This window comes from Myotis lucifugus, unplaced genomic scaffold (assembly GCF_000147115.1).
Source record: "Myotis lucifugus unplaced genomic scaffold, Myoluc2.0 scaffold_121, whole genome shotgun sequence".
Lineage (NCBI taxonomy): Eukaryota > Metazoa > Chordata > Mammalia > Chiroptera > Vespertilionidae > Myotis > Myotis lucifugus.
Window position 1 is genome coordinate 1,863,839 of NW_005871169.1, and position 26,328 is coordinate 1,890,166.

At 43.0% G+C, this 26,328-nt stretch overlaps 1 protein-coding gene across 4 annotated transcripts in view; it reads right to left on the bottom strand.

Annotated features, from left to right (window-relative positions):
* SLC39A12 (solute carrier family 39 member 12) overlaps positions 1–14,691 on the bottom strand; it is a 70,358-nt gene extending 55,667 nt beyond the window's left edge. For 2 of the 4 annotated variants that reach the window (XM_023758081.1, XM_023758080.1), the window contains exons 1-2: positions 13,418–13,678; positions 4,738–5,019 (exon numbers count right to left, since the gene is read on the bottom strand). In XM_023758081.1, coding sequence (XP_023613849.1) covers positions 4,738–5,019; positions 13,418–13,678 — 543 coding nt within the window. Of the gene's footprint in view, positions 1–4,737; positions 5,020–13,417; positions 13,692–14,629 lie in introns of those variants that run through there. The other 2 variants (XM_023758079.1, XM_023758082.1) reach the window with 2 other exon arrangements.
* Positions 14,692–26,328: the final 11,637 nt, after the last annotated feature.

Here is a 26,328-nt window from a genome sequence, read left to right on the forward strand (position 1 = left end):
CCCCTGCTGGCCGGACCCCACCCATGCACGAATTCATGCACCGGGCCTCTAGTCAAATATAAGATGACAACTGTGGCAATAGCTTTGAAGGAGAGGCACATGGTACAAAGAGGGTAAAAACAGACAACTCTTCTACCCAGTCAGACAGGTCACGGAAGGCTTCTTTGAGTTTGCGACATGCAGACAGATCTGAAAGAGTGGGAGGAAGTGGGACAGTGTGGACAAAGCTTTTGTGGCAGGATGGAAGATGGCAAACATGAAGGGCTGGAAGGAGGGTAGTAGCTGGGCAGGTAGAGTGAGGGGGGCATGGTGAAAGCTTAAGGTCTCTTGGCAGGTAATAGAGTTTGCCCCTTATCCTAAAATCAACAGGAAGCCAAAGGGGGATTTTTAGCAAGGAAGGGAATGGGGGTTATATAACTGGATTTGTTTTTTGATAAATCTACTCTGGCTACATGGTGGAGAATAAAAATATTGGAAAGAAACTCAAAGTAATCACTACTAATACAGTTAGAAGGCTATTGCAATGGTTAGGTAGAAGATGGTAGTGATGGTAATGGAGCAAAGTCAACAGGTTAAGGAGATCTTCAGGAGGTAACAGCAGTAGGACTTGGAGATGGATGAGACATGAAAGGAAAAGAAATAGAAAACTCGATTTCTAGTTAAGCAACTGACTGGATGGTGATGCCATTTGCTAACATGTGGAGCAGGCCTATTTATGACCTTGATTTTGGATATGTGAAGTGCCTTTACAATATCCTTTTTAAAAAGATGCTGTGTAAGGATACATGGGTCTGCAACCTAGAGGAGAGGTCTGGAATGGAGATACACTCTTGTGAGTCATCTTTATGTACAGGTGCCCTAGCCTAGAGAAAGCATATGGAATGACAGGAGGCTGAAACCGGGCCTCTGGAGCACAAATGCTTAAAAGCTGCACAGAGAAATTAGAACCTGCACAGGTGAAGATGGGGGCCAGAGAGAGGGAGAGAGAAAGAAAACCAGGAATGTGCAGTGTTATGCAGGCCAAAGCAGAGAATGTTTCCAGAGCTACATAAGTAACACCAAAGAAAGGACAGGTTCAGGAATAAAAATAAGCCTTAGATTTTAATACTCAGTTTCAAGTGCCAGGAAGGTATCCAAAAGGAAATTTCTCCCAGATTGGTGCATCTATGCGTCTATGGCACAACAGAAAAGTCTGGGCCCACAGCAGAATTGAAAGCGATCCGTATTTAGTTGTGTATGAGGCTGTGAGAGCATACCACTCAGCAAGAGGATGCAGAGTGAGTAGAGGAAAAACTGAAAGTGAGGCCATGAGGACACCAAGATTTAAGGGATGGCAGATCAAGTGCATCCTCCAGAGGAACTTGACACAGAATAGCTGGATGAGCAAGAAGGAAAGTAGGAGATGTGGGTTGATTGAAATAGAAAAAAGAAAAACATGAAATATGGGATGACAGAAATCAATGAATGAAAGTAAGTTTTATGGATGCTTTTCTTTTTCTGTGCAGAAGCTTTTTAGTTTGATGTAGTCCCATTTATTTTTTTCATGTGTTTCTCTTGCCCTAGAAGATGTATCGGCTAAAATCCTGCTACCTGAAATGTCTGCACTTTTATTACCGATGTTTTCTTCTAGGATTTTTATGGTTTTGTGACTTACATTTAAGTCTTTTCTTCATTTTGAGTTTATTCTTGTGCATGGTGTAAGTTGGTGGTCTACTTTCATTTTTTTGCATGTACCTGTCAAAAATGGGGGACATCTGTAATACTGTCAACAATAAAAAATAAAATAAAGTAAGTTACATGGAGGCAGGACTGGACAAAAGGGAGAGAGCAAAAAGCAGAATGTAGATTGTTGAGAAACAAAGTGTATGGGAATAAAGAATAAGACAGAAGCTCTGACTGATGTGGTTTAGTTGGTTGAGTGTCATCCCCTGCACCAAAAGGTTGCTGGTTTGATTCCCAGTCAGAGTACATACCTAGGTTGCCAGTTTGGTGTGGGGTGCATACAGGAGGCAACTGATGTTTCTCTCTAACATCAATGTTTCTCTCCCTCTCTCTCTAAAAATCAATAAAAACATATTTTTAAAATAAAAGAATGAGAGAGAAGAAAGATAGTTCCCTCATGAAGCTCGGCTTAAGGAGAAAGTCGGTTCATCAAGAGAAGAATCAAGAGAAGATTGTTGTGTCTATAATGCATTCTTGTGACATAGGACAAGGAGTGAAAAGTGCCAATTGGATATTTTTTTAAGTTTATAATTGCTGAGCTTGGCAAGAGCATATTCATATATGTGGTGGAGAGCAGACTGAAAGACTGAATCAGCAACCCAACTTTTGATAAATTTGAAGAGGTAGCCAGAAGTTCCATGGATGAAAAAAAACAAGCTGAAATAACAGATAGTATAAACCTCATAGAGGTAGGTATGCTTTTTCCATGGAGGCTGTAAAGAGTAACAGTCTCAATGTGACATTGAGAAGAAAGAATTCAACCACCGTTTCCATCCCCAAAGTCCTTAGGATGTAGTCATGATGCCTGTCCCCCACAGGCAGGGCTGGTGGAGAACCGGTTAGATTCCCGTTCATCTACCATGGAAGTGGCAAAACATGGAAAGAGCAAAGAGAGGTGGGAGCGTTAAAAGATTGATTCAGGAAGATAAAGCAGAGTAGTTGGACAAAAGAGAATGAAGAAATGGAGAGACAATTATTCTCTGGGCTACTGGGGAGGTTGACTGGACTAGAGTACTAGGGTGTCAAGTTGTTTCTCTTGGTGAGCTGGTTAAAACCCACCTGGAGCAGCTATCAGTGGCTCGACCTACAGAGGTTGAGTTCTGTGCAGATCAAGACCTGTAAATGCTAGTAGTGGTGGGCCAGGTCTGCCAGCACCTTCTAGTTGGAGAAAGCAGCTTCCTGCAGTGAAGTGTCAACAGGCCTCCTGTTCAAGTCTGGATTGACTGACTTCCTAGCCCAGGTGAATTGGCTAAAGTATCTTTCCCGGGAACTGGAGACGGTCGTGTCCTCCAGGAGGTAATTGTACTAAGGTCTCGCAGTGGGGTTACGACTCAACAAAAGCTCAATTCTTTATGACTGGATAGCTGGATAAAGCAGGTCTACACATAATATTGGATTATTTTATTCTGTTCTAGGAATGTTTAATCCCACTAACACTTGGGAGCCCAGGTATCTCTAATATGTGTTGAAAAAAAACCACCAGAAATCTGTATTAAATATACACATATCACCTACTTTTTAAATGCTGGGTTTCCATTTAATCTGCATCAAAAGGCAATAACAGGTAGGATGACTATAATTCTAGTGCCTAATCTGAACTGACCTTGTGTTATATAGATGTTGCAGTGAAGAAATTATATGTAGGAACACCTCCTTATTTAAGTAAAACAAACAAACAAAAAACTGCCCAAACTGAATTGTATGAAGATACCCTATTTTTTAAAACATATTTACAGCAAATTGGAGACATATTTGCTGGCCATTAAGCGGCAACATGATTGCACTGATAACTTTGGGCTCCCAAAGACGGAATTGAGGTAAAAAACTAAATTCACTTATACATGTTGCCATAGTCTGAATGTTTGTGTTCCCCCAAAATTCATATGTTGAAATCTTAATCCCCAATGTGATGATACTAGGAGGAGGGGGCCTCTACGAGGTGATTAGGTCATGAGGGTGGAGTCCTCCTGAATGGGATTAGTGCTCTTATAAAAAGTACTCCAGAGAGCTTCCTGCCCCTTCCATTATATGAGGATATAATGTGAAGATGGCATCTCTGAACCAGGGGGAGGTCCTCACCAGACACTGAATCTGCCCAGCTCCTTGATCTTGGACTTCCCACCATCCAACACTGTGATTTCTTATAGTATCCGTTGTATATAAGCCACCCAGTTTATGACGTTTTTGTTATAGCAGCTCACATGGACTAAGACACATGTCAATGAATATTTCAAGAAAAAAAAAACATGTTCCCTCACACTCTTCAAAATGTGGTGGTAGCTTCTCAGCTGGTTCTTTCAGAAAATATGCGTTTGAAAAACTTTCTTATGATCAGAGAACTTTATCTGCTGAAACTTCATACTGCAAAGAGGAAAGCAAAATGGTAATTGGAAGGCCAGCTTCTGCAGGGATAGTAATGACGGCACCAAGAGACCAGGGTCCATTTCCTAACAGTAGGAACTGTGGGAGAAGAAAAATTGTTGAAGGGACCCCTGAACATATGCAGCATGAATCAACAGCCATAAAAGACATACTGTCTGTGCTGACTGTCATGAATCATGCTTTTTACAAGCGTCTTCTTTGGTGAAATAACTACTAAATTCATGTCTCTCAAACTGGTCTGCTTTCTCCTTCCCTGGCCAGAAGGCAAGGTAAATAGGCACAGTGCCCTGACCACTATGGGTCAATCCCTGGAGATGGATTGAAAGTGGCTACACTTACTGTCATGCTCAGTGTGGGGGCGCAGGGGAAGAGAGCTGCCCTGTCACTGGGCCTGCCCACCCACCCACCTACCCAACTTCTGGCTCAAACTCTTCTTAAAATAATTAGTCACTACATTTCCCATTTTAGACCTAGATTTTTAAATTATGTCACTTAATAACCATATCTAAAAAACACAAATACTTATTTCTCTTAGAAATCCTTGAATGTCTTAGGAATAACTACTTGGTGAAAAATCAGGCTCTGGGACTGTATCTTAGTAACAGAGTCAGTGAGCAATTGTGCCTTCCTTACCTGGCTTCCAGAAGTGTCAAAGTGCTGCCTGGTGAGAGCCAAGATATCTTCTGTCTCGTTCTGAGACAGGAAATAGGAGTCTTCATCCTGCCTCAGGCTGAGGAGGCTGTGCAGGTAAAACTTATACTCCTTATTGCTCATGTTGAGCTTTGAAGAACAGATCTCCTCCTGGTGAATAATGTAATAGAGGAGGAGAAGGGAAACTCTCTGAATCACCTCCTCTCTGAGCTGATCTTCGAAATTTCCTCCAGCAATTAGCAGCAGGGCATCTGGTTCAAAGCACTGGGGGGAAAGGCATAAAACAAAGACAAAAACAGAAACAAAACTCAGCCATAGGTCCTTAAACATTAATTACCACAGTTTCCACTGCTTATAACTCCATCAATAGGAGGGGAAAGTGGGTAGGCCCAATAGCCAGATTCAAATAAGCCCTGGTTGGATTTTTATGTAACAATGATGTCCTCCCCGAAAGTCCTTATTCCCTAAAAGTGGTCCCTCTGTCTCCTACGACAGTGCCACAAGTTGTCCATTTGTTACCTTGAATAAAACCAGCTGACACGTTGGCGCTGAAAACAATGGCCCATTGCATTTAGAATGAAATCGAAGCTCCTTATCATTGTCTCCTTGGTCTGGCTCCTGCCTCCCCTACATTACATTAGCTTCTCTCCACCTCTCTCAACAAACTTCTGCCCCTGTGACTTTTCTGTCCGTCACCCAGCTCTTTCCCACCATCTTTCAGGTCTTATTCTCCTCACCTCACTCATCTCAGCTTAAAGTGCCACTCCCTCCTAGATGTCTCTAGCACACACTGTCTAAAGTTGAAAGCCCCCTCCTCCATCCCATGTTCTCCCACACAGCGCTGTTCAGTAGAAATAGAATGCAAGCCACAAATGTGAGCCACACATATCATTTAAATTTTCCAGTAGCCACATTTTAAAAAGTAAAAAGGAATGGTGAAATTAATTCTAATAATATATTTTATTGAAGTTTCTATGTGCAAGATACAATAATTTCAACATGCAATTTAAAATTTGAAAAATGAAAAAAAATAAAATAAAATTTGAAAAATGATAAATGAACTATTTGGCATATATATATATATATATATATATATATATATATATATATATAATGTGTATATTAATTTCAGAGAGGAAGGAAGAGGGAGAAAGAGATAGAAACATCAATGATGAGAGAGAATCATTGATTGGCTGCCTCCTGCATGCCCCCTACTAGGGATCGAGCCCACAACTGAGGCATGTGCCCTTGACCAGAATCCAACCTGGGACCCCTGAGTCCACAGGCCAACGCTCTATCCACTGAGCCAAACCAGCTAGGGCTATTTGGCATTCTTTTTGTCATGGTAAGTCTTGGAAATCTGGCATGTATTCTAAACTGACCAGCAGATCACAGTTCAGGCGAGCCCCATAGCAAGTGCCCAAGAGCCAGCTCATGGCAGATATGGCACACACCACTTTTTTATTTTCTTCATAGCACTAGGATTCGAAAATTACATTGTCTACTTGTTTTTCCCCTCTTTCCTCTTGATGACTACTGGTCCATTAAGTCTGGATTTTGTCTGCTTTGTGCACAGTTCAGCCTCAGCATCTAGCAAATGCCTGGTGTGAAAATGGAATGCATGAATGCCATCTGTCTTTTACCCTACGTAAGAGAATTGCTAAAAGATTTTTCCATGATGCTTGATTCATTTCACAGCCCATACACCTGGCTCATCTAATCTGGCAAAAGAAGGTGTTTGGGGAGATGTGGTGGAACATTGAGGATAAAGGTAGACACAGAGGTTGTTGAGGGGAAGCTTTCCCAGCTAGACAGGAGCTACCTTTCCTGAGAGACCAGTAGGGAGCGCCTGAGAGTTCTCCAGGGACCCCAGAAGGAGCCCATTACAGGGCACCAGCCTCAGCCTGAAGGTATCGAGGGATACAAGGCCTGAGCCTCCGAGGGTTTGCCCCACTGTGGGACAGTTTATTTATCTTTTTTAAAATTGAGGTATAATTGACATATAACAGCATATTAGTTTCAGGTGTATAACATAATGTTTCAATATTTATATATATATTGCAAAATGATCACCCCATTACATCCCCAGGACTTATAACTGGAAGTCTGTACCACTGACCAAAGTGTCTGAGTCACAAAGAAACACACCATCCATCTCTAAAGAAAAGCATTAGTCACATCTTCACAAGCCACAGACTCCAATATCTCCCCCCAACTCAACTGCAAGGGACGAGAACTCAGCAAACACAGGGACAGGTTTCCCAATAAGACCAACTCTTAAGATGAATATCAAGCCTCACCACTGAAACCACAGTAGCCTTCCTGCTCCCTAAGTAGCCCATGAGAAAAGTCTATGAGTTGGTTGTTGTTGACAGGGATCACACCAAGACCTAAGGAGGTGAATCAACTGAAATAGGTATAATAAAGCCATGCTTTGTACCAAATAACCTCCTGAAACCAAACTACAGACAGTCCTCGGGTTACGTCGGACTTGACATATGTCGTTTTGTGTTATGCCACCATCTCCCATCTACACTAATAAAAGAGAAAGATGCAAATTGACCGTACCTCTGTAATGCCCACCAGCCAATCAGGAGTGAGTGTGCAAATTAACCCGACAAAGATGGCAGCGGCCCCACTCCCCAGCCGCTCTGGGCCTCTGGGCAGCATGCATGCAGGCTCAGAGTGCCCAGACAGGGCGGGATGCCTACTATGAGGGGGAAGGCAGGGGATGGAGGGAGCTACAGGAGCGGCGCTCCGGCTGGAGTGAAGACTGAAGGCTCCGGCCACAGCGAAGACGGAAGGCAGTGGCCAGAGCGAAGGCCTGGGCAGCCAGGGAAGGAAGGCCTATTGCATGAATCTTTGTGTAACGGGCCTCTAGTTTATAAAAAAAAAATAGAGTTCCGTCATTTTGACATACATACATATGTGCTTTATGTTTTTTATTATTTATTTACCACAAGTAAAGGTCAGGAATTGCTATCTTTCTTTTAAATATTTTTTACTGTTTCACTTCATTATTGCTGTGTATGTGCTCCATGTGAGTGACATAGGTGTTTATGTAGGTGGGTTCTGACTTACAGTGAAAATCGCATTATGTCGCATGTAGGCATGGATCTTTGATGTAATCTGAGGACCTATTATATTGGTGTATTAGCTACCAGTTATTGAAAGCCTTGTGTCCAAGACAGTGCTAAACACTTATGTATTTTGGCATTCCTTGGTGTATAAATCTAATTGGTTTTGAAAAAGGTGTCAAATAATGATTTTTTTGGATAGTGGGGACCTTATGCATTGTTTTAAATGAAAAACAAAACAAAACAAAATCTAGACAGCCTATGTAAAAATCCACCAAATATTTCTGCATAGTATAATGCATTTAGAATTCCAATTCCCCAATTATTTAATGCATGATGAATTAATGGGTACATTTATATGTAGTATGCAAGGATACTACACAGAATCAGGTTTAAATTATGTTTTCCCTCTGAGGGAGGTATACCCACAATATATATAAAAACTCAGTATAAGAGAGGGTAAGTAACATACCTAAAGCCACACAGCTAATAGCACTTGCCCAGTCTTAATTCCTGCTCTGCCAATGATATATTTTATTCTCTTACTAGAGGCCCCGTGCATGAAATTCATGCAAGGGGGGGGTTGTCCTTCAACTCGGTCTGCACCCTCTCCAATCCAGGACCCCTCGGGAGATGTCCGACTGCCTCTTGCAATCTGGGATCACTGGCTCCTAACCACTCCCCTGCTGGCCTGATTGCCCCTAACCTCCTCTGCCTTGCCCCACACCCGGGACCCAGGATTCCCTCCTCTGGCCAGTCGCAGGCACCCACAACCCGGGTTTCCCTCCCTCTGGTTGGCTTCAGGCACCCGGGACCGCAGGGTGGGCAGCTTGTTCCTCTCCCGGGCCACAGCCCCAGCTGCTGGTGCCTGGGACCATGGGGCAGGCAGCTTGTCCTTTTCCCGGGCCACAGCCTGGCTGGTCCCCATTCCTCTCTCATGAGCTCATTTGTGCTTGGCTAGTCCCCATTCCTCTCTCCTCAGTGTTGAGTGTCTGAGCCATTATGGCATGACGGCGTGAGGGCATGAAAACCATTTGCATATTAGCTCTTTATTATATAGGATTCCATTGTTTTGTGCCATGGAGAGTATATACTGTGGACCTACCTACATAATTGCTATGCTGCCCCTCACCCAATAATTTTCTCTCCCTCCTATTTGGTAGGAAGAAATTTGGTCAATGAAGAGGCTAGGGCAGGGGTGGGCAAACTTTTTGACTCGAGGGCCACAATGGGTTCTTAAACTGGACTGGAGGGCCGGAACAAAAGCATGGATGGAGTGTTTGTGTGAACTAATATAAATTCAAAGTAAACATCATTACATAAAAGGGTACAGTCTTTTTTTTTTAGTTTTATTCATTTCAAACGGGCCGGATCCGGCCCACGGGCCGTAGTTTGCCCACAGCTGGGCTAGGGGATTGTAGTGCTCTAATATCTATCAATGAGAATATTTTAAAATCAGAGGGTTGAATGAGGTCCTGTTTGTAGCTTTTTAAGTGCTATTCAGGTTGTTTAATGGGACCAGGTAGGTAGGAAGAAGAGCATCAAGAACACAAGGAATATGACCTCCATGAAGCCATCAGATCATGCACATGTGGCCAGGGCTTGGTTGACAGTACACAGCAGTGTACGTGTCCCCCCTTCACCTCATCTGAAGTGTCTGAGACTCCTGTCCATTTGTGGCTCCTCCTCAATGCTCTTGCCTCGTCTCTTTCTAGGGTTGGAATAGGAGGAGTGTGGCATGGGGCAGCAGAGGATAGGGTAAGGTCTGTAACCCCGCAGATGTTCACTCCAGAAATGGCTTATAAAAAGCATACAACTTGGAAAGTACACTGGTTTATGACTTTGAAAAGTTTTAAATAGTTATGGAAGCAGCTCATTCTGTCTGACTAGAGATTTTGGTCACCTTGAATAAACAGATGTTGCCTACCCCTTGCTTTAATTTTTTGAGGCCTGATGAAAGGAAGCTGTCAAATTATTATGGGCTGAACACTTTGTGCTCTTTTATAATATTTGAATCTTAAACAAGTTCCCTTCATGGAGAAGGTAGTGGCTTGAGGAAAGGAGTCTGCAGGGAGCATCGGAGGAGCTCGTGTAAGAAAATGTGGATTTCCTCCTGAGCACGGACGTGGCAGAAGCACTGTGGGAAGGGGAGCTGTGGGGGGACCAGAATTTGCAGTGCATCGCACTGGGTTTAGCTATGAAAGTGTTGCAGTGGTTCAGTAGAGTTTGGGAGAGGATATTTAGTAAAACTGTGCGCTCATTGGCACCCCAGAGGCATCAAGACCTGTCTAAAGCTCTGAATCCAGAGAAGTAACTTTTTGTTAAAGAAGAATGGGCTCCTTCAGAAGTTAATCCGTTGGTTTTTCTTTTAATCTTATCAGATGGAGGCATAAGGTTTGAGAGGGGGGGAAACACAGATTCCGGGAAATTGTTTTAAAATTTCCATAAACTTTGGGGAAATATTGGTCAAAATGGTTAGAGGTTTTCCGTGGCCTCCGTAGTCCAGTCAGATTGCCTCCCCTAATGCAGCATCATTCATGGTTTATGTCTGCCAGGCGAGAGCCTCAGTGACAAAAAAAGCTACACAAAATCTTTCTTCTTCTACAGGAGCCAAGCAGTTGTCAAACCTGCAGGACCAACTTGAAGGGCTTTAGACCAAAAGATGTTTAGAATTTGATTTGGGATTATGACTAAACCCATATGACTAGATCTAAATTCTCAGGTTTTTATAAGGTGTTGTTTTTTAAGGGGGTAGGAGAATGCTAACAATTGGCTGTAAAATACAAGAGGGAAATTGTACTTCTCTTTATTCTCCCACACAAAGATCAGGAAGGATGCTAGCTGATGGCAGGCACTAGCTTTGTGTGGGTCTGTTCTAAGACTTAGTGGCATGTCTGACTTCCAAAAAAGAAAAGTCTTAACAGAGAAGAGTTAAGATAAACTTGTTAGACAAACAAGATAACGCTTGATGCTTTTCGTTTGCACTTTTCCCATGACAGTTAGACAAGTGGAGGGAGGGGTGTGAATTAGATGCGGATCCTTAAAGCAGCCATTCTCTTCCCCTGAAATGGTCTAAGAATCGCCTGGAGATTTCCATTAGAAACCCCCAAGTCCCTGGGACAGCTGAGGGGGCTGGGGACCGCGGGAGGGGGCCAGTGAGGAATGTCTCATTTCTCAGCAGCACTGCAGGTACTTCCCAAACACCGCTCCAGTGTCCCTGAAAAAGGAGGAGTGGACATTTCCTGGAGGAATGGGACATGTAAGGGGCCAGGGAGAGCCTAAGCCCCTGGGTCCAAGCTCATTCACACGCGGCCACGTGGTCCTCACGGAAAGCAGCCTGAGGAAGGAATCGCCACCTCAGTCCTCTGTCTGATGGATGAGGATGTTGAGGTTCTGCATGTCCTAACAGCTGGAAGGTGCGGGAGCACTGCTGGCTGACTCCGCACACCACCAGGTTCCTTTTCCTTCACCACACCTGCAACCCACGTAGGATGGTGGTTTTCATTATTACTGAGTGGAATTTATTCTTTTGGAGTTACTTAATCCCTCATTAAATTAATCAAAACTCCATTCTAACCCTTCTCATTAAAAAAAAGGAAAAGCCACGACCAGGCAAGACTATCCATTTCAAAGGCTGCAGCTTGGATACACTCATTCTTAAATGCACAGTGCCCGCAAATGCTTCAATTTATTTTATTTTTTTTAAGTACTCAGTTTATACCCAGGCCTGAAATAAAATTGGGAACACTTTTTTTCTCTCCACTTTACTCTTTTTCCAGATATTTGGGGATATGAACTCACCCTTCTGCCCTCTTTTTTACCACAAAATTTCTAATATGAATGCTGCTTCTGTGGACAAAGTCCCTAAAAAGACAAAAAAGATTCAATGACGACTGAAGTCCTGTGATTTGCCCCGGGATGTGGGTGTTAGTGAAATCTGTCTCTCCTCGCTGGTTGAGAATGACATGGGAGATGTCATGGCTCCTCCATTATGGGTGGTTCAGACGAACTGGAGCCTTTGAGCAGGTTAATCTGAAATTTGTCTTTTTTTTTTTTTTTAACCCCAGTCTCTTCCAAAGAAAAATAGTAAGAAGGCAAAACTATTACAGACCGTGTTTGACTTCCTAGGAATGGAACTAATTCAAATGGAAGCTAATTTAGCCAAACTCTCAATAATGTCACAGGAACCAAAAAGTACCAAACAACTCCTCCTCCCCAAAGGAGTGGAGAACAGCTCTGCATGTTTTCATTCCCCCCCGGCTAAACGAATATTCGAGCAGCCTTAACAAGGCACATCATGTCATTAGAGAACATTTCCCTGAAGCAAATTCTCAGAGGACATTAATAAGATATGACTCCTACTTATTTCCAGTGGGAAGTCTTATGTTGCTATATATATAAATTAATGTCATCACAGATGAGTTGCCGATTAGAACACATGTTTTCTCTGGGAACCCCTGGGGATAGTACTAATTATTGAATTATTTATTGTTTGCACAGAGCAGAGAAAAATTCTCTCTATGAGCAAGACCCTTCTGTCAGGAAAAACAAAACACTGGCCAGAAATGTTGCCCCGAGAACCAAGGGGGATTGAGAAAGTCGGCCAAAATTTATTTTGGGGGGCAGTTGTTTGCTTGTCTTATTGATTGTTTGGCATCTTCGTTTATGTATTTGTTTGTGGTTCTTTCTGAAACATCTCATCGGGCAAGAAAGGAATGGTGACTCGTGATTTTGTTTGGAGTCAATTTAGGACATGGGTTCTTACCGCTTGTGCTGCTGCTATCAATCCCCCCAGCATGCCACCCACCCACCCTAATGGGGACATGTTGAGGCCACATTAATGCTGATTGTCCATTACAGTGGCCTGCAGACATTTTTTAAAAATTCCATCCTAGGCAAATACAACCTCAATCTCCAGAAGAGGAACCCCCAACATGGACATTTTGTGAAATCTGCCCGGGGGACACCGACGTGCAGCCAGGGTCTGAGCCACCTCGTAGACTGGGAAAAGGCTGGGACTGGGCCTCATTGTAGCTCTGCCCATGGCACTCCCATCCCCCCGCTCAGATCCCCTATTTCCAAAAAGATGATTATCACTACCCACCACTCAAAAAAAAATTAGAAAATGCCAGTTGCTATCCAGGAAAAAAAGTACTTGAAATTTCAACATTAGACAAATATCTGATCGCTATATTCAAGCCTCAGAAAACAAATAGCGTTTATCCAACCCATCACATACAAGTTCTCAGCAAACTCCCAAAAGAGATTAGTAAACCAGAAAGAAGACAGAACTAACTTCTCACTCCCAAGGCAATACCTCCCAGCCCGCAGAAGGGGTGCAGCAACACTTTCATAAACATTGCCATTTTAATAAAAAGAACACGTTCCCTGTCTTTAGCTGCTATGCGCAGGGCACCGACTGACTTTTTGTCTCCCAAATAGGGGAGCTGTTAGGCCGCAGTGCGCTGCGCTCTTGGTTCCTGGAAGGGCCTCTTTGATGGAGATTTACCGAAGTTAATGGCTGGGGAATCCATCGCTCCCTTTTGGGAATGCCCTGGCACCTGATCCCACTCTATGGCACTAACCAGGTTGCAGCCTCCTCGCAGTCCATTTGTCCTGCGTGGGCAGCCAGTTTTCTCCAACAACGTTTTGATGAGGCTTCTGGAGTGGTTCAGGGGCGGGTGGTCGCCAGCAGAGAGGACGCGGAGGACTGCTGTCAGCTGGCCAGGACTCCAAGCGCCGCCGCTGTCCCGGGCGGAGGGTTTCTGTGTCTCAGCAGAGGGCACAAGGCTGAGGAGAAGGAGCAATGGCAGGCAGGGTCCCGAGAGCCTTGTCCAGAAGCACATTTCCACTCCTCCTTCGCCTGCAGCGTGTCTCTGATGGAGTAGACGGGTTGGTGTCCACGGGGTGCACTTGTACCGGAGGAATTTCTGTGGCGAAGGGGGAAAATAAGGCTTTAATTATTATGCCTGCAACGAGTTTGAAAGGGTTCATTAATTGGGTGGCTAAGCTGCTTTGCAATGACAAGCTGTTTCTGGACAACAGGGGCTCTGGTCTGTAGGTCATTGCTAACCCCAAACAGCAGGAAACTATCCTGGCTGTGGACTTTCAAACTGTAGGAAAACCAAGTATGTGGCTGTATTGCCTCTCTGAACTAAACCTAGAGTCAAAAATTAAGAAGAATACGTTCTCTGTTCATCCGGGTATAAGTCATAGGACCGCGGACAGGAAACACCCTCATTTTATCTCCTTGGTAAGGAGAACTCCCAGGGGTTTGTGGTCCGGATCACGGAAACATGTAAATAAAACTAAAGAGAAATTACATTTTTAAAAATTGCCAATGTCATGCAGAGTTGGAAGGTTTTATGTAAAGAAGGGTGCTGGAAGAAAAACAGTAACATTCAGAAAACACTGGTCTGCCTTTAGATTTTAGTTTATTTAAAGTACAAACGATCTTACAAAAAAGAAAAAAAAAGAATTTCAAGACCTCATGAGCCATGATAAATCCACATACTCCGTGGTCATTAAAGGGGTAAGAGGACAACTTGAGAGCCAATCAACTTCTGGAATAAAATTTAATCTCTTCAAAACAATTGCTTAAGAAATGCAAAATGTTAACAGTATCTCATGTCCGATTTTGGCCCAGAGATGAGCTAATAATGACTGTGGGGTAGGAACAAAAATATTGGGATTACTTTTATAGTTTAAAAAAAAAAGGTGGAAGAGTTAAGATTCTTCGGTTAGCAATTTAAAAAATGACAGAGGATGATACAAACATTTCTAAACCTAGTGCTTACCTTCAGAGGGAAGACAAATGGCTATTTATCTGGAGCTCTTCGGCCTTTTAAACCTCAGAGAGCATTTTGTGGTTACAAAGTCCTCTGTTTTTAAAATTCCTTGACTGTGTGCTGGGAGCTGGAAGGGATTATTCCAGCCCCGTGAAGTTTCCCGTTGCCATGGAGAGAGCTGCTCTCAAGGTAACAATGAAGGTGGATAAAAGTGAGAACTTTCGTCTGGCAGGTTTTCAGGAAAATCAAATAAAACTGGTTCATGAACCCGACTTTTTCATAGTAATATTTACCAATGTTCATAGAGTCACCGACAGTCACTTGCCTTTTAAGGGGCAGATCAAAGTCAAAAGATTTCACCTTGTAGAATGGAAGATTAAGGGGTTTTTTTTCCTTTCCAGTTGGTTTTGTGATAACTGTTTCAGCCATACTCCAACCAAGCATTTGTGGAAAAGATACCTGGTAGACTCTTTAGAATCTTATTTATTTTACAAGGTAGAGAGGTTTAACAGATTTAACATGGTTGTAAATTGATAAATAGATATTTTCAAATGAGAAGGAAAGTATTTGTGGGAGGAATAAAGTTCTTACCTAGGAAATAAGTGGATGTGAATGGAGAACTTTGATTAGCTGTGTACGTTATGATCTCTATCTGCAGTAGAAGTGACTACATAGGATCTTTCAGACTCTAAAATGGGCTCTAGATAAATTACTAGTGAATCAATGACTACAAGAACAAAGTGGTCAATTTTACAGGACATAAGAGAAGTTAAAATGCAAACTTTCAAAGTGGACTAAGTACACATAAATGGCACATAGTACACAGAAACACAAAGTGACTCTGCAGAATGATGGATAGAGATTTATGAGTTCAATTCCATAGGTGGTAGATGGGAAGGAGTGGGGCTATGGTGAAGAGACAGAGGAAATGAGAAGAGAAAGAAGTTAGGATAGTTTCCTCAATCACTAATTGGATATGAAAACTTGGAACAATAGGGTGAGATAATCCTAAAAAAATGCTGGTAACATTGATAGAAATATGGCTGGCACAAAAGCTCCCAGAAAATGCCTGGTTTCTTGTTAATTCCAAATATGGAGGACTTGGATTCATCTAAACCAGCTGTGGGCAAACTACGGCCTGCGGGCCGGATCCGGCCCGTTTGAAATGAATGAAATTAAAAAAAAAAAAGACCGTACCCTTTTATGTAATGATGTTTACTTTGAATTTATATTAGTTCACACAAATACTCCATCCATGCTTTTGTTCCGGCCCTCCAGTCCAGTTGTGGCCCTCGAGTCAAAAAGTTTGCCCACCCCTGAAAACTGTCAAGGGAAGGGGCTTGGCCCCTGGTGGTGAAACCTAATGCAGTTCCAGCTGCCTGCTGCAAAGAAAGCCAAATTCATGACACAATGCTGCTGAGAAGGAAAAGGGCTTATTCAAGTGCTGGTCACCTGAGAAGATGGGGGACTCTCATCCCAAAGCCCATTTTAACATCTCAGTGCAGGCAGGGTTTTTTGTTGTTTTTTTTATCAGGAAGGAAAGGGAAAGCAGAACAAAGATATCAGGGGGAGGGGGTTGTGGACATGCAGGCGGTGTTCTTGCTGGTCCTGATATAGATCTTTAACATCAGCCAAAGTCTTGTATTCAAGCTGCCCCAGGCCCATGCAGGATCCAGGAACAGCTGGTTTCTTCAATACACACACACACACACAAACACAACAGGTTCTTGGCGATTTATGGCAGGCATGACTAACCTGGCCTTCTTTGAAGACTTATATCCTGTTTTCTGACACAGGGAAAAGTATTGTTCATTATATGTTATTTAATAGAGAAGGTTATTTTTCAGGTTAGTGTAAGATTTCACGTAAGATGTGCTGGATGCACAGGCTGTGCAGGATGTCTTCCCATAGGCCTTAATATGGATCTTTATGGTCACCATTCTTGAGTTGGTCATCTGGGCTTTCTAACAGCTGAATTCCTGTTGATTGAGTGGTTGGCATCATCCAGGTGGGCCTTGAGGCCAGGGCTCTTCCTAGGTTCACACAGAAATGGAGACTATAATGTATACTAAAAACTTTTAACATATGAGCTCTATTTTGAGAGAAAATTCAGGTTATAGTAATAAGCTGGGTTTAACATTTACTACGATTAACATGGGTAGCTTTATAAAAATTTTATAAGTTTACTTTGTTTGTATATTCTTATTTTAGTTCTACTCCATGGCTAGTCAGACTAATATAAGTAGTATATCACATTCATTCCTGTCACAGAGAGATTAAGTGGAGTTAAGAGTCCAGAGTGGTCAGTTTAACAGAGGAGCAAGGAGTTGGCCAAAACCTTATAGCTGTAGACCCAGTGGAGACAGAGAAGCAAGGAGGGAACAGGCTCAGGACCTTGTTTCTGGAATTGGGCCCTTGCTTTCTGACCCAGCTTCAATGAACAGGTCCTGAAATTGGCCATCCCTGCCGAAGTCCCAGTGTAGCACCTGCCTGGTTGCCACAGAACTAGATCCTGATGTGCTCTGACCAGCACTCACAGGACAGTGCCCCTGCTGTGACTTGGGGACCTTTTTCCTGGTTGCCCTGTGCTGATGTCCACCTGGAAGCCCCATATTTCCTGGTGTCAGATTTCCTATGGTTACTGGTTCCCTTGTAACAGAGCCCGGCAAGTTATCTCCCCCAGGGATTCTTGAACACCATTCACTAGTCTCAAGGGCTCCCAATACCTCTACCCTTCTAGCCACAAACCCCAAGACACCCAAAGTGAACTTCCTCTTATTGTCACCAGCCAGTGCCGGCTCTGTTTGCCCCCAAGATTTGTTCCACCCTCACAGTCAAACCTACAATTCAACCACCAGCCAGGTTCCTTTTCCTGTTCCAGGGTGAGACAGGAATGGAGGGGCAGGGAGAAGCCCTGGATGTAGGCTGTAAGGCCGGCAAAGCCAAGAAGGGCTGGCAGGCAGATGATTAAAAAAAAAGGGGGAGTAAGAAGGAGATAAAATACTTAGCGGAATTTGGCAGCATCATCTTCTTTGCTTGACTTTGAGCTGTAGCTCTAAATCCAAGTGCCCACCCTGTCGCTTCCCCGGCAAGCCTGAAACCAGCCTTTCTTCAACATGGCTGCATTTGCAATCCAAGCACCTTCTGGGGGTAATGAGTTTCACATGTTAACTCACCAGCTGTGTAAAGAAGGAGCTAATTTACTCCTGATTGATACTCACATGCCCGTTAACCCCCAGGTGGGGGCAGTCTCATGGGAGGCAGTTTCTCCTGCTATGCCAACTCTTACTTGTGCTATCACAGGAAGATAGAGTGGCCAGGAGGCAGGAGGGAAGAGGTGAGGGGGGCACTGACCAAGCTGTCCTTCGTTCAGTTTTGGCTCTTTGCCTGAGTTTCAAACGTCTTCCTCATGCCCACATAGGAATGTAGTTACATACCCACCCTGCCTTGACCTAGAAAGAATTTAAAGGGTCCCACCAGGAAACATGAAATACAAGACGGCAGCAATTTAGGAAGAGATTGAAGCAAGGGTAGAGCCGTCTTGTGTGTGCAGTGTATAGTGCAGGGCTGCCTGCCCGTACCGTTTGGCAGGTTTGGGCACTGTACAACTCAGAGACCATCATTCATGTCTGTAGTCATTACAGATTTATGTACTGACTTTCATGACAATGTATTAAATTATATTATTTATTTATTTTCCAGTAAATGTGTGCTCTAAATCCCGCCCACCCCTATGGGATCCTCTCTGGCAGTAATATGAGGTCCTACAACTCTGAGCTACCTCTGGGTCTCGCTTCTCCTTGCATGCCCCTTCACACTGACTTCTTCCCTCTTTCCAAGACACGGACCTCTCTAAATAATTCGTACAAAATGTTTATGAACAGTGTGTAGTGTTTTTTATGCCTAGGCACTGTGCTAAGCAATTTCACATATATTTTCTCCTGTAATATCAGTTGAACCTAATTAATGAACTTCTCACTGTACATTTCCGAAATACCCAGGTTCACACAGTCTATAGGTGCTACCAGAAATCTGGGCCTGTGAACATCAAAGTTGGTGCTTATACAGTAAAACCTTGATATAACAGGCTAATTCAGGTAAGGTGTTCATTAAAGCAGGTAGTCCATTATATAATAAAGTAGGTTTTACAAATGCATATATTAAAAGATTGACAAATTAGTTTACCTGTTTTTTTTTTACTTATGTAGCCACATTTGTGTAATTAAAATTAAGTATGAATGAAAAGTTTAATTTCACAGAAAAGTTTTCTATATGTATTACAGTAAATGTAATTTTTTAATACATTTTATTGATTTTTTACAGAGAGGAAGGGAGAGGGATAGAGAGTTAGAAACATCGATGAGAGAGAAACATTGATCAGCTGCCTCCTGCAAATCCCCTACTGGGGATGTGCCCGCAACCAAGGTACATGCCCTTGACCAGAATCGAACCTGGGACCTTTCAGTCTGCAGGCCAACGCTCTATCCACTGAGCCAAACCAATTAGGGCAATAATTGTAAATATATACTGAATAGGTCTGGTAAATTCATGCATTCACCAGTCACTGGGAGCAAAAAAAATGCACACAGATGGGAGGCGGCTTAGCCCAGGTTGGAACATCGGTGGCAGCATTAAAACTGCTGCAGAAAGTCATGCCACGTGACAACAGAACCAATCAACTCACAATGAGGTGTGATCACCAAACATTCTTTATGAGCGATGACTATTGGCGTTAAATATGTAGACTATAGTTGTAGATGTGTAATATTTATGGCAATGAAATGACTACAGTGTTTTTACCAACATATGGTCTATTTGCTGAAATTTGTTAAAAGTAATAGTGAATTCATAACCAAAAAAAATATATATATAACGTGTTGATTTAATTATAAGCAAATCTTGGTTCAAAGCATTTTAAAATTAACAGGGTGTTAATTTTCACATAAGACATACAGACCGGAAATTTTGTCCATTAAATCCAAAGTCCGTTAATAAATCGAGGTCCACAAACTTGAAGGTTTACTGTCCTACTAAGCAACTGTCTGTTGCGATGCCATCCCATGTTTTTATTTGTAAGTCCAAGCCTCATTTTACAGTGCAGCACGGGGAGGGGGTGGGGGGACACAAAGGAATCAGCCAAGAGCCCATCATCAAGGAAATAGTCTTACATTTTGTTTATTGCTTTCTCCCCAAAGCCTCTTCAGCCCAAAAATTCTCAGAGAAAAGAAATTGAAGAAAAATGTAGGACTTTAAACCAAATAAAACCTTAGGCTCTCCTCTTCGGTGATGCTTATCAACAGCCTACTCACCAGATATTGGAAACAAATGCTACTCCCTCTCTAACCTATTTCTTATGGGGAGAAGCAGAGGGTTCCACTGAAAAGGCAGCTCCCACGGGCAAGGGACTCATTTGCACATCTTCTGATTGCAACATTCCTGGATTTCCAACAATTTGAAAATGCCTGTTGTTTTGAATTCAGACCTTTACATTCTCTGATTTGGAAGCTAATAATAAAAAATGATTTCTAGAAGACATTTTATGTGCAATTTTCAAACAATATTTTTCTTCTCCTTATAAAAGTCATGTATGATCACTAACTTTAAAAAAGCTGAGAAAATACCTGAATATTAAAAATTGTGGCCTCTCCACCAGAGAAAACAGATATTAATATCTGTCGTAGCTTGTCTTGCTTTATTCTTTTAACATCGTTTGGATCATGTTGTTATGGGGTAGGGGACTGAGTCATGAAAAAGTTACAGAATGTTACAATGTTATAGAGTAAAGGGTTACGGAATGTGTTGAGGGGGGGAAATGAGACATGAGAAATTGAATGTGCTCAGTGGGAGAGGGGGGATGTATGAGTAAGAAGTGCGTCAGGGTCAGTGGAAGAAGGATTGTTAGATTGTCTTAGAAAAACAATGTGTTATGATATGCTCCAGCCAGGTGTGACTGTTTAACCTTAATGGAATGCTTTGTAGTTAATTTTTCTTAACACTCTCTTGCTATAAAGGATCATACTGCACCCTTGGTCTCTACCACATGCTGCAAACCTTCCCAGAGGGGGAAGGTGGGGGCTGTGGTCAGCTGGCCAGCTTAATAAAAGGTTTTTAAATTTAAATTCTAAGTCGGTGGTTTATCTCGTTGAGCCAACCCATAACATTGTCATATGCATTATTTTAAAGCTCGTAGCTTTTACTCATTATATTGTCAGTCTTCCTAGAGATGGATTTATTTTATTAGTCATTTCAAAAATTCACCTTTCGGTTTGGTTTCAATGATCTTCATTAGAACTTGCTTTCCATGTCATTAATTTCTACTCTTTTTTGTTATTTTCTCCCTTAATTTTTTCTTTGTCTTTCTTGGTTCTTTCTGTGGCAGACTTTGCTAGATTCCACCCGATATTCATTCCTCCTTATTCCAGTTATTTGGGGCAGCAACGTGCCCAACTAAAACCCTTCACTTTTCCAGACTCATAATAAGTGAGGTTCACATGGCAGAGTTTGAGGTCAATGTGAATGGAAGTTTGCCCGGGACATCAAAGAGAGGGCTTCCTACCTGGAATGTAGCAGTGACACCCCATGTGGCCCCAGTGAGGTAAGGAGCAAGAGACCAAGGCTCCTCCCACTCAAATTGAAGGAGCAGGAAGACAGGAGGAGCAGCCTGGGCCCTGAAGGTATCATCCAAGTCACTGGAGGAGTCCTGGCTGCCTGTGCTTGGAGCTCTGGTTGAGTGAGATCCTGTTGTCCAGTTTTCGGTTGACTTGCACCAAAGGCAAGCCCCTGTACACCTTGGCACAACAATGACATGTCTCATCATCTTCAGACTCGTAAAAGGTCATCCTGATCCCTGTGGTCTGCTTTTGTTCACTGCCTCTGCTTCCCCACTCGGCACGTGGGGCTCCAAGTCTTTGCCAAGACCAGCACCCACTGTCTTGGTTTTAGTCACTTCTCTGAAATCTTGTCACCCCAGGGCACCATTTCAATGCAGCGAGTTAGTTTGTCGTCCTCCCTGGACCCAGTGCCTGTGAGAGTGATATTTCCTTCTTTCTCCGTCTTCTCCCAGAGATCCTTGATTCTCTCCTCTCCTCGGGGACTCCTGGCATAATGCCACTGATGCAAGTTAGCGCTTCTATAAAACAGGAGGAGTCTTTGGTGTCATACAGTTCGCCCTTCTCTGTGCAAAACCCCTGACACAGGAGCACAAAAATGTTAACTTCTGGTTCAGAATAGGGCAGGAAATACGGAGATGTGGTGTTTTTTTAAATAAATAATCCCAGAATAGTTAATAGAAAGTTATCCTTACCATTTCTTAGAGAAACAGTTTCCTTAACAGTACATTTTCCAGAAATAATTTCCAGCAAACCTTTAATTCAACGAGTAATACAACTTAATTCAGCAAGCACAGGTTTAAAACCTGTTATGTGCAAGTTATTGTTATAGTTTGTGTGAAATACACAGATTTGTGGTATCAAGGCCCTGCTCTCACATGTGCTTGGTCTAAGGCGGAGACCCTGGCCCACCCCAAACAATCCCAATTCAAAGTGGTTAAGGGTGTGTTCTGTGTGGGAGAAGGAATTCCTTGGTCTGATTAAGGAGAAAGGGTAGTGCTTCATTTTTAGTGGACAAAATCCAATGAGAAAAATAACTCAATCCAGGGATTTCCATTTTAATTAAACTTTGGAGAACTGAAAGGAAAATAAAAAGATAATCTCAACAAGGGGTTTGCAAAGACTTGGAGCCAAAAAATGGGGCAGCCCCATCTTGGGGCCTTTGCACCATCCCCACACAAACTCTTCTGGGCCCACTCCCCTCCCCTCCAATGATCAATTTTCTAATCTCTCTCTCAGTTTTCTCAACCAGGAAGTGAAGATAACAACAGAAACTTACCTTCGTGAAGCTGTTGTGAGGATTTACATAAATTAAATTAAATGGCAATACAATTAACGACTTCCATACAGCACATACAAAGTGCTTGATGAGGATTAAGTGCTGGTGTTCTGGATCCAGCATCTAGAAGGGTTCAGGAATCTGGAGAAGGTGCTGTGTGTAAATTAAATAAGAGTCCAGAGACGAAACATAATTTTGGAAGGCATTTTGGGGAGCCAGAGAAGACTTAGCTAAAGAAACTAAGTTCTAAGTTCTCCTTTGTCTCAGGACCCCTTGCTATTTATTAACACAATTTGTCCTAAGGCAAGGTAGATATACACATCAAAGGGTAGGATTAGGTACAGAATCCATTGTCAGATGGGGAAAAACTGCCTACGGCTGTTCAGGTGTTTGGCCAGTAGGAGGCAATAACATGTAGATTAAAATGCCCTCAGTTGCCTGGCAGCAAGCAATTATTTTATGCATCCTTTTCAGGTTTGGGGAAATGCCCTCAGCCATTTCCAGATGATTCTAGCCCTGCTGACATGCTGGAACTGGCTTCCGGCAGTTAAGCATGGTTTTATATATTTTCATGGTATTATACTCAGATATTTATTTAGCATCTTCCTATGTCACTATATGTTAGTGATACAGTAGTGAACGGGACATGACCACTGCCCACAATCACAGTTTGTCAGAGGAAGAAAACCTGGCAAACAGTTCAACTGAATGCACCGAGGTAAGTGCTATGATAAGGTATGTATAGCATGTGCTGTGTAAATCCCTAACCACATGTTGGGGCCCTGGAAGGCTGATGGCGTCTTCAGCATCTTTACAAGCTCTGCTAAGAGTACTGAGAGTGGCTTCAACCCCAGATTTTTTGTCATCAATCATCTGCATAATATGTCAACATCTTTGTTGAAAATTGTGAGGTTTGCTGTTCTCCATATGATATGGGGGGTGGCCCTCACCTCCATAGTCAGAATGGGTGGGGCATTTGTTGTTGGCTCGACTCTTCATGCCCTAGTGGTGATCACTGCCCTAGACATGAATCCTTGGGGGTGATGGTGTTGATCAGGGGTCCTCAAACTATGGCCCGTGGGCAACATGCAAATACAAATATTGTATTTGTTCCCGTTTTGTTTTTTTACTTCAAAATAAGATATGTGCAGTGTGCATAGGAATTTGTTCATAGTTTTTTTTAAACTATAGTCCGGCCCTCCAACGGTCTGAGGGACAGTGAACTGGCCCCCTGTTTAAAAAGTTTGAGGACCCCTGGTGTTGATCATCCCTGTGATAATGGTTTTGGCTTCCAAGCTCAACCAAATCATTGTAGTCAGCTTCCTATGCTAGCTATGAAATAGCTTGCTACTATCTCTGGGGTGATGCCTTTTACAGATGTGTCAAATGTTTGGGGAACTGTGATGCTATGACTGACATGTTCAGAAGAACAGTGTGTGGGTGTGTAACCACTTGCCCTTGGCTAGGTCCCAGCAACAGCTTTTGAGTTTGTAGCTTAGATTGTTGTCAATTCTGTTTTGTTTTTTTCACAGAATTTTACTGCTTGACACTTCAATATCAGAGGCAGTAGAAACTGAAATTGCATTAGTTGAAGAGAACAAAGTCAGAGCTGAAAAATGCATGAATTACAGATGTTGATAGCTACCGTGTTGTATCTATTATAGTCATTGAAACACCACCTTTTCCACTTTGTCATCTTTTCTGTGACCTCAAATTTCCTTTGGTTGGTTGATAGCGGAGGAGTGACTGTGGCTGTATCCACCAAAAACATGCTCTCACTGTCTTTAGGCTTTTGGGGGGCGCGGGGTTTGTCTCAGCCCATGTGATATGTATTGGCTGGGATGCCCTCTTGGCTAAATCATTCTGTTTCTTATGGGAGAGGGAGTATTTTGTAAGCGGTTCTTTGATATCCTGAGGCTTGGCACTGGGGAATGCACTTGGTTGAAGATAGTCCAAAAGAATACAGCGGCTTGGATTCTCCGAAGATCAACCTCAGGAAAGGTTAGCTGATACTTCCTGGCTTCCCTAAACTTGATCCCTGCTCTTCTCTGCCTGCATGGAAACCTCAGAGTAGTGATATTTTGCTGACTTTCAAGGAAGAAATCTGGCTTTTGGACAAGAGCAAGGAGGAACTAAACAGGCACAATGACTAGATACATCCTGAGGGGCTGCTCAGAGGAAAGCTGTGGCTTCAGAGGTTCCGGTTGGCTGAGGCCGCTGGAGATTGTGCCAGACTTTCTGTTTCTGGGCAGTGACTCCAGTCTGTGTCAGCTGCTCAGGCGAAGGTCCTAAACTGAGTCTTCTCCCATCATGCTCTGCAGCTTTGGATTTGCGGTCCACACTGGGTGGTGAGTAGCCCAATGGATAAAGAAGGAGCCCCAGAACCTTCTTTGTGACAAATACAGCACAGCTGCTTGAGACCAGCACAGGTGTGTCAGCCGGGCTGCAGTCCCCATGGGGAGGAGGCTCATAGCAGAGGTAGAGGTCTGGCAGGGCACATAGGATATGCGAACAGACTCTTCTAACAAAAACCATCCATGCATTATCTGTCTTATGTTCCTGCCTACTCACTCCTGGCAGCAAGGTCCCAAGAAAAGCCTTGAAATGTCCAGAGAAAAACCAGGCCTTCTGATTATGAAACCCAAGTCAATAACATAAAACATGTTGAGACTATCAGGGTTTGGCCCATCTCTTAGCCCGGTTTCTCCTTGAGGGAATCAAACCTGGCCAGATGAACAAACTGTCCTATTCAGAGAAATAGGTTCCTAGAGACTCCATCTCCTACCTTCCCTTCTCCTCCACTGGAAATTCTAAGTCCCTTTTCTCTGTCACCTATGAGTTTTGGAATAAACCCTCAGGATGGCACGTGGCAGTCAGCAGAATGCACTCAGGATCATCTGGAATTCATTTGAACATGCGCCACTGTGCCTGGCATCTGATAGGTACTTAATCAGTTTCCCTTTTACCTTTAGAGCCAAGCTTGACTCTGATTTCCAGAAAGTTAAGGAAAAATAAGGGACAATTCTCTTTGAAGTACTTATTACAATGTTTCTCAAAGAAGCTGATGGGGTTTCTTCTGCTCTTTCACTTCTCAAGAGAATAAAAGGAATTACAGTTATGGTGGTCATGAGCACTAGGGTTCCCTTTGCTCACTTCTATAAGATGAGCCAGCTCTGAACCAGGGAAGCTGACACTTTCATGAGATGGGAGTCTCTATGAGATGAACAATTTTCTATTACTGCACACAGCATGGAAAAAATGGTTATTTTCACAAATATCTAGGGTTCTACCCAGAACCATATCATTTCTGGCCTTCCCCCTCCTGGATTAAGTGTATATTTTAAGATTACATAAGAGAAATAAATCCTCAACTTACACATCCTTATTAATGGTGATTATAAAGGGGATGTGGGAACAGCACAGCCTTGGGAGAATGTCTTAGTCCACTCAGGCTGCTCTAACAAAATACCACAGGCCTTCTAGACAATAGAACTTTACTTGTCAAAGTTCTGTAGGCTGGAGGTCCAAATCCAGGAGTCAGCAGTTCAGTGTCTGGTGAGGCCCTGATTTCTGGGTCATAGACAGTTGTCTTCTCTCTGTGTCCTCACAGAGACTCTAATCCCATTAGACTCTAACGCAGTGGTTCTCAACCTGTGGGTCGCGACCCTTTTGGGGGTCGAACGACCCTTTCACAGGGGTCGCCTAAGACCATCGGAAAACACATATATAATTACATATTGTTTTTGTGATTAATCACTATGCTTTGTGTTCAATTTGTAACAATAAAAATACATCCTGCATATCACATATTTACATTATGA